Consider the following 9,050-nt stretch of genomic DNA (forward strand, 5'->3'; position numbering starts at 1 on the left):
GGCTCAAGTCCCAGTTTTGTTTCCAATCCAAGCTTTCTGCTAATCCATTCATGGACCCTGGAAGGCAGCAGGTGATGGTTCAAGTACTCACAGGAAAGACCTGAATACCCGGGGAGTACATAGGTTCATTCTCTAACTCTCCCTCAAACAAAACAAATAGGAATGTTTAAATATGGGTGGATGTTGTGGCACAATGGGTTGTCACCATGAGGGACATTCACATCTCATATCAGAGGACCTGGAATGAATCTCCCCTTCCATACAGCTTCCAGTTCATCCAACCCTGGGAGGCAGCATGTGACAGCTCAAGTAGTTGGGTCCCTGCCACCCATATAAAAGCCCTAGGTAGAATTCCTGGTTCCTTACTTCAGTTTGGCAAAATAGTCCAACTATTGTGGGTATTTAGAAAGTAAATTAATGGATAGAATAAGTCTGTCTCTCAAATAATACAATGAAACTTTAAAAGTAAATATAACAGTGCCCAGCAGAAGAGCTAAATGGCTGAATTCCCACCTTGCAATCGCCAGTATCCCATACTGGCACCAGTTTGTGTCCCAGCTGCTCTACTTCCCATTCAACGCCCTGCTTAAGTCCTGGGAAAGCAGTTGAGGATGGCCCAAGGCCTTGTGACTCTGGATTCATGTGGGAGACCCAGAAGAAGCTCCTGGCTCCTAGCTTTGGATTGGCTCAGCTCCCCATTTGGAGAGTGAACCAGCGGATGAAAGATCTTTCTGTTTCTCCTTTACATCTGATCTGCCTTTCCAATAAAAATAAGTAAATCCTTAAAAATAAATAAATGTATACATACATATATACATATACTATATTGGAACCAGCATTGTGGCATAGCAGGGAAAGCTGCTACCCTATACCACCAACTCATATGGCTACCAGTTCATGTGATGGCTGCTCCACTTCCCATCCAGCTCCCTGTTAGTGGCCTAGGAAAAGAAGACCCAAGTCCTAGGGATTCTGCACATCAAATCAAGAAGAAGCTTTTGGCTCCTGACCAGCCCTGCTCTGGCTATTTGGGAAGTAAACCAGCTAAGGGAAAATCTTTCTCTCTCTCCTTTTCTTTGCAAATCTGCCTTTCCAATAAAAATAATTTTTAAAAACAATAAAAGAAATATCAAACAAAACACCAACAGCTACATAAAGAAACCAGAGATTCCCGAAGTCCACTCCTATATCCCAAATGCTGAGTTTTACCTGTAAATCTTTCTGCTCAAACAGAAGGCCCAGGCATGCATTCATCTTAAATACTAGGACCTCAACACTTAATACCACAATTTGAACCATGCAGAGAACATACAACTCTTCCACAAAATGTTAGTGTCAATAGCTATAAAAAAAAACACGGGCCCAGCATGGAAGCCTAGTGGCTAAAGTCCTCACCTTGCACATACCAGGATCCCATATGGGCAACAGTTCGTGTCTCGGTGTTCCTGCTTCCCATCCAGCTCCCTGCTTGTGGCCTGGGAAAGCAGTAGAGGACAGCCCAAAGCCTTGGGACCCTGCACACATGTGGGAAACCTGGAAGAAGTTCCTGGCTTCAGATCACCTCACTCTGGCTGTTGTGGCCACTCAGGGAGTGGGTTAGCAGACAGGCGATCTTCCTCTCCGTCTGACTTTTCAAAAAAAAAAATAAATAAATAAATCTTAAAAAAAAAAAAACATATGGTCATTGTAGAGAATCTAAACATCCATTTTCTAAATGACTGTACTAATGATGTCTATGAAAACCAACACAAGGGCCCGGTGGCGTGGCCTAGCGGCTAAAGTCCTCGCCTTGAAAGCCCCGGGATCCCATATGGGTGCTGGTTCTAATCCCGGCAGCTCCACTTCCCATCCAGCTCCCTGCTTGTGGCCTGGGAAAGCAGTCGAGGACGGCTCAATGCTTTGGGACTCTGCACCCACGTGGGAGACCCGGAAGAGGTTCCTGGTTCCCCGCATCGGATCGGCGTGCACCGGCCCGTTGCAGCTCACTTGGGGAGTGAAACATCGGACGGAAGATCTTCCTCTCTGTCTCTCCTCCTCTCTGTATATCTGACTTTGTAATAAATTAATTAAAATCTTTAAAAAAAAAAAAGAAAAGAAAACCGACACAAAGGTGACAATGAACAAATCCATGGGTTCGTGCCTCTACACTCTCGAGTCCTGAAGTCACAGACGGCTCTCTTTAGAACCTGCCCACCAATTCTGGGAACAAATTCTGGATTTTAGTTGTTGGACTCTGTTTTTTAATTTAACAGACAAGCATATTTACTGCTTCACTCCCCATGTGCCCTCAACAGCCAGACTACACTCAGGAGTCCAGCACTTAACCCAGGTCACCCTAGTGGAAGGGACACAAGTATACCAGACCCATCCCAGGCTGTGCCCCAGGGTACTCATTAGCTGGATCACAAGCAAGTAGCCAAGCCTGGTGCAACAGCCAGGTGACTAAATCCTCGCCTTGCACACATCAAGATCCCTTATGGGTGCTGGGCTGCTCCACTTCCCATCCAGCTCCCTGCTTGTGGCCTGGGAAAGCAGTTGAGGACGGCCCAAAGCCTTGGGACCCTGCACCCACATGGGAGACTCAGAGGAAGCTCCTGGAGCCTGGCTTCAGATTGGCTCAGCTGCCACTGCAGCCTTTCCAATAAAAATAAGTGAATCTTAAAAATAAACAAACAAAACAAAAGAACTCAGATGCAAGAGGTTGCCCAACAGGTAAGTCCCAAGTCCTGGGACGCCTGCTCCCAAATGGGAGACCTAGATGTCTCAACCATGGCAACCGTGAGCACTTGGGGAGTGATCCAGCTAATCAAAGACTGTTCTTCCCATGGCTTTGCCTTTGAAGTACATGAAAATAAGGTAAAAATAGGCATCAAATAAATACATAAAAAGCAGTGTTGTAGTGCAGTGAGTTAAGCCACCACTTGTAGTGCTGGTATCCCATATCTAAATTCCGGTTCAAGCGCTAGCTGGTACACCACTTACGATCCAGTTTTCTGCTTATGTGCATGGGAAGGCAGTAGAAGATGGCCCCTAGCACTTTAGGGCCCTGCCACCCATATGGGAGATCAGCATGGAGTTCCTAGCTCCTGACTCCAGCCTGGCCCACCCCTGGCTATTGCAGGCATTTGAGGAGTAAGCCAAGAGACAGAAAGCATCTCTCTCTTGCCTGCTTGCTCTCTCTCCCTCTTTCACTGCCTTTCAAATAAATAAATCTTAGAACTTGATGAAAGATAACAAATAAATGGTCCTGCTGCTTTCGAAAGGACAGCCTTACTTTCCAATTCATTAGGAAGTACTACAAGGTCGGATTCCTGTGAGAAAAACTCCAGGTCCCTGAAAAGTCACAAAGCCCTTGGTGTGCTCAGACACTTGATTAACTCAGAAGAGTTTTCACTCTTCAATATTTGCGATTGGCATACAGTAGTCACACAAGAGTACGGGGTAACACATGATTACGGTACCTGGCATAACTATCACCTCAGACATACATCATTTCTTTGTGTGAGGAACAGAAATTGTTAACATGAAATTCTCACATCCAAGTGTGACACTAACTGCCAATTACAGTATCATTAATTACTGTCAATAACAAAGTTAATGAGATGGTCTCCCCTTTCCCTTCTGTCCCTTCCTCTCTACAAGGCCCATGAATTATCTGGCCCTTGACATGTGGTTACTTCCGGGGGGACACACAGCATTTAGCACAGGACGTGGAAGACTGTGGGAAAAGGGAAATTCTTGGCCCTTGGGAAAAGTGCCAGAAATCTCTTAACGTCCACTGGACAGAAGCTCAACTCTTAGCTTTAAAAGATTCCATTAACAAAATACAAACCACAGCACAAAATCATAATAGATTTTGGGAAACTATACTGTAAAAATGCAAGATAACAGTTCCTTGGCATTTATAAAAACCTACACCAGGTGACATTTGGGGGAGTACGAACATTTTTCTCCTTGGGGTCGATTTATGCTAACTTGACTCTAATATTTTTCACTACTCAAAGACAAGGAATAGCATCAGTAATGGCTCATCTTACATAAGCACTGGACTTAGTGCTGTACACACACTTCCTTATTAATTCTCATAACACTATGAGCTGCTAGGAATATGAATGTAAAAATAATTATCTCTAGAGGTCTTGAAATTAGTGGATGGTTTGTTGCAGCAACTTAAGTATAGAAACTAAGTCATGTTAAAAAAAAAAGACTCTAAGAATAAATTCAACAGAAGATATCTAAAAAAAAACAAAACAAAACAAAAAAGAAACTAAGTCATGATTGATTTTAATGTGAGAGAAGCACTTATAAGTTATTCAAATAAAAAAATTTGAATAGAAGCATCAATACTTCAGAAAATTGCTATCCTGTGAATCACTACAAGGAAATCCATACAAAACCAAAAGTTCCTCCAAGGCTACAATCACAGAACTCAATATCCCCCGAGTTCCAGTTAACAGACTTTACAGTTTATTCCAAACAAAAGGTTCTCAAAATTATTGTCCAAACAGACAAAAAAGTATAACCCAAGGATTTCTACTTAACATTCTGTAGCTCACACACACACAGCACAGGAGTACAACACTCTGAACTCCTGTGGCCAAGCTAATTCTGATTGAGGAAATTCAAAAACAACCAATTGCAAGCCAGGCTATCCAGGGGAGTACATGCTGTGAAAAAATTAAAAGCCACAGGATGAGGCCGCAGGCAGGCCAGCAGCAGCCACAATCCTTCCTCTACCCTGCCATCCAGCAGCAGCTTGCAAAAAAAGACTTGGACTTGGGCGCAAACACCCTCCAAGGATGGCATCTGGGACACAGCACCCTGCTTCCTCCAGCCAGGACCAGAGAAGAGCCTTCAAATTTGGCTTCCAGAATGAGTCTGATGCAAAGAAGCTACAAAGAAAAGAAAATTTATTGTGAGTGTGACACCCCCCCTCCTTTCATGGAGAACTGCCAACTCTACTGTAAGAAACATTTTTTCCCCAGAGCCATTTCATCACAATTTCTTTATAAAACAGAGTATACAATATGCTTCTGCTGGCAGTACATAGTTCTGAGTAAAACTCATCAAAATCTTTTCCTCCATACTTTTTAAACCATATTTTAAGAAGTATTACCAAAACCAAACCTATATATCAATATCAAAACCCACAAAATTAGCCCTTCCATACCCACTTGAGCATCTGAGACAATTGGCTAATTGCTGCATGGGAAGTAATGCAGTCTAATAGAGGAAATGCGGGTTGTGGAGGCAGAGAATGAGGGGAGATTACGGCCCCATTACTGGCCTTCTAACATGACCTTGGGTAACTTCCTTCTCTCTCTATCCCTCCCCTCCCCCTCTCTGTTTTCTAGTTTACAAAAACCAAGGGGATTTAACTGCCCCAGGAGAAAACTGTGAAAAGCTCAACCCAGAGCCCGACTCTGCAACAGTTACCAATATTACTTTGTTATTATTCATGTGAACTCTTGAAAGGTAAATCACATTTGTCCTGGTAACCTAGTCAATGGTAAACATTGTCATGAATGAGGAGCTGGAAAAAAAAAAACAAAGGCAACAAAGTTACCACCAAGGATTTGTATTAGCTCAACAGAGGCCTAGCTGGAAAAATAGACTTGGAAACAGAGATCAAAGGGAGCAATGCCCTGGTCTGTGTCAGCCACTCTGCAAGCAGGTGATGCTGTGTTTGCATACCAGCTAAGGGGAGCCACTCTCAGTTCATTCCAGATAGCTCCTCAAGGTGCAGTAAGTCATCACACGAGGCAATGGACACCCAACCTACAACACGGAGCTTTTTCACAGTTGCACAAAAACGTCATGTTTAGGACAGACACTATGGCCAGTGACAGGGCCAGGTCTGCCCAAGGAAGCCAGAATGACCACTGAAAGATGAAAGGGGACATAACAAGGTCTCCAATCAAGCCAAGCAGCTCCGGCTACAACCCTGCCACAAGGCAGGGGTGCCTGAGGCAGGGATGATGTGAGAGCATCAGTGAGGATCTTCAGCCCACACAGGAGCGCCAGAGAAAAGCAAAGCTACTGCAGGGGGGTAGTGATTGCTTGGGGTGGAGACAGGGCAGGTTTGCAATGTGACTTACACAAGTGCCTTCTGGACAAGTCAGCAACTTACTAGAGGGAGAGCGGTGGTGGTGAAAAGAAGCCGATGACTTCAAGAGATACTGAAGAAAACAGGAGGATGTACTGTGGACAAGGGCCAAAACACAGACAAGCGCCATCCAAGATTCCAGGGTTTTCAGACAGTATAGGAGGAAGCATCAGTCAGGAAGATCTGCTCCAGAAGCTTCTGGAAGGCAGACTACACACCCTCAAAGAGACCTTCCTGCACATTAATCTGGCCTGAAAACATGTCAGCCCAGGTTCATCTCCATCTTACTTACAAAACAGAAGTGCCAGAAGATGCTTTTGCTATTTCCAAAAATCAAACTGATCCTCTAAAAGGACCAACATCTTCCAACACTAAAGATGTTTCCATGCTTCAAACTGGCTCCAAACAAGCTTTTAAATGGTCTGAGGAGGCATCATCATGCGACATCTGTGCCACTTCTCATGATCATCCACACACACTGGCTGCCCATTAAATACTTTAAGATCAGTTTAACAGTTAAGAGCACCCCTAAATGGCATGAAGCTAACATTTGAGGAGGTATTACTCGCAATTATAACTAACTTTCTCTTCTGCTTCTTTCAACATTCTGAAACGCCCATAGAAAATCAGGCATTTTGTTAAGGACAGGGAAAAAAAAAAAAAGAGTATGAGTCAAAACTTTTTTTCAACCCTTCAATATTTACTTCCTCCAGTTTTGTTATTTTTTTTTTTAATCTGTAATCTACACCCTTTGCTTCAAGGTCTGATGCCTTTAAGTTTCATGAGCAGAGACATTTCAAACCTATCATAGGGTGGGGGACTGACAAAGAACTTGGTGTCTGAAACCCCCAAATGACACCATCACACCTTAACAGCCACCTGCCCGCACTAAGCTCCCAACAGCATCCAACTGCAGTGGCCAGGCCCTGCATGTGGACAACGCAGAATTCTTCCCCCACCCCCTGCACATTGATTTTATCTCAAGACATCCAACGATGAAACCCTGCTGTAGCACCAAGTGTGGAAAATGTCATTTGCATATATATATATATATATAGGGAGAAAAGTTAGGAGCCCTTGCAAACCAGGTTTTAAACCAACATCCGTATGTAAAAAAAAAAAAAAAAAAAACACACACTCCACACAGGGCTGCTAGTTCGAGATTGGGAGTACGGGCTGCAGAGCTGGAAATGGGTCACCCACGTGGTTAGCTCACCTTTTCCATTCCTCACCTTTTTTCCTGATTTTATTTTATTTTTTTTAAACAGAGACTCAGACGCAGCTCTAGCTGAGCGGGGGGGGGGGGGGGGGGGCAAGCGGTGGAAGAGTAAGCCCCTGGCGCTTCAGTGGCACACGAAGGAGTGGTCCACGTCCCCACACAGCCACAACATGGGGCAGGCAAAGAAAGCTCCAGGGGCCCTGGCTTTTCCCTTCCATCCACCCAACAACTCCCCCAAGGACACCACAAACCACTTCCTCCTGAGAACTGAAGGTCAAAAGCATGTAGGGACAATGGAGCCCAATGCAAGCTTCAGAAAGATGGAGACGATAGGGAAATGGAGGGGGTGTGGAGAGGGGATGCGCCCCTAACCCGAGTCTGCCGCAAGAGGGTGTGGGGGTGAGCACAGGAGAGGCTCAACCCTGCAGAATCCGCCAGCACCACCACCACCACCACCACCCTCCCGGGAAACCCTGCCCCCGCAACAGGGGCTGTGGATGAGGGCGGGGGCTTTGCCTGTCCTTCAAAAATAAATAAATAACTCGAACCCCTAAAACCCTGTCAATAGCACATCTTCTGGCAGGGGCAGGGGTCAGAGCGAGTTGAGGGGATCCCGCAAGTGTAGGGGTGGGAGATACCCCCGGAAACCCTGAACCCCGCTGGAGGAACTTGAATGTCCGCGGGGGTCCCGGGAGGCAGGCGCCGCCGGGGAGCAGGAGCGCGGGGTTGGTGGCCTGCTGCGGGGCCCGGGACTCGGGGCGCGGTCCCAGCTGGCCGAGGGCCCCCGCGGCCGGCTCCGGGGAGGCCGAGGCCGCCGTAGGCCTCGGGGGCCGGACACACCCACCGCGGCGGCCCCGCTTACCTGCTCCTCCTCCGGGGTCAGCTCCGGCGCCATGTCGGGCCGGGGCGCGGCCACGGGCTCCATCCCGCCGCCGCCGCCTCCTCCTGCCGGCGGCCTGCAATCGCCCCGCAGCGCCGGCCGGGCCTCCGCTTCCGCTTCCCCGCGCCTCAGCAGCCCGGGGCCGGCTCGCGCATGGTCGCGCCGCTGGGGCCCTTGGCGGCCGCCGCCGCTCGGCGCGCCTGCTGGCCCTGAGGAGAAGCTCTGGGAGCGGCAGCTCGCTCGCCTCTGAGAGGAAATGCTGCTGCTTTCCCTCACTCTCCTGAGGAGGGAGGGGTGGGGAGACCAGGCGCAGGAGAACGGCTAGCAGACGCCCCGCAGTGAAAGAGGAAATCAAGGGCTGGCGAAGCGGGGTCGGCGACGGAAATTTCCCCCCAGGCCGCCCGGCCTCGCGGGGGCCTGGCTGCGCGCGGCGCCGGGGTGCCCCCGAGGGCTGCAGGCCCGGCGAGCGAGACGGAGGGAGGGAAGGACGGCGCGAGGAGAGGCGGCCCAGCTCTGCGCTCACGGCCGCGCCGCGTCCGCCCGAGCCCTCCGCGGCTCCATTGAGAAACTCAGCGTCTCCAGGACAGGCGGGCGGCGCGGAGGCCCCGAGCCCGGGCGCCGGCGGCCGCGCAACCGGGGAGGGAGGGGCCCGGCCGGCCGGAGGCGGCTCCCGGCGCGGACAGCGGCGAGCGCCGAGGGCGTCGCACCCAGAAATGAGCTCCCGGGTGAACTGGCCGCCTCCGTGCCTCCCCTCCCCATCATCTCTCCCTGTCTCTCCACACCCCCGCCACTCCCCCTCTCCATCTCCATCTCCCCCTCTCCTCAACATCTCTCCCTGTTCGTGG

The 9,050-nt window shown here is 48.7% G+C and overlaps 1 protein-coding gene across 1 annotated transcript in view; it reads right to left on the reverse strand.

Moving 5' to 3' along the window:
• PTPN9 (protein tyrosine phosphatase non-receptor type 9) overlaps positions 1–8,812 on the reverse strand; it is an 82,865-nt gene extending 74,053 nt beyond the window's left edge. The window contains exon 1 of the mRNA XM_058665492.1: positions 8,188–8,812. Within this exon, the coding sequence (XP_058521475.1) occupies positions 8,188–8,250 (63 nt within the window). The 5' untranslated portion in view covers positions 8,251–8,812. The remainder of the gene's footprint in view (positions 1–8,187) is intronic.
• Between the last annotated feature and the right edge of the window lie 238 nt (positions 8,813–9,050).

The sequence above is a fragment of the Ochotona princeps genome, chromosome 6, assembly GCF_030435755.1.
Source record: "Ochotona princeps isolate mOchPri1 chromosome 6, mOchPri1.hap1, whole genome shotgun sequence".
NCBI lineage: Eukaryota > Metazoa > Chordata > Mammalia > Lagomorpha > Ochotonidae > Ochotona > Ochotona princeps.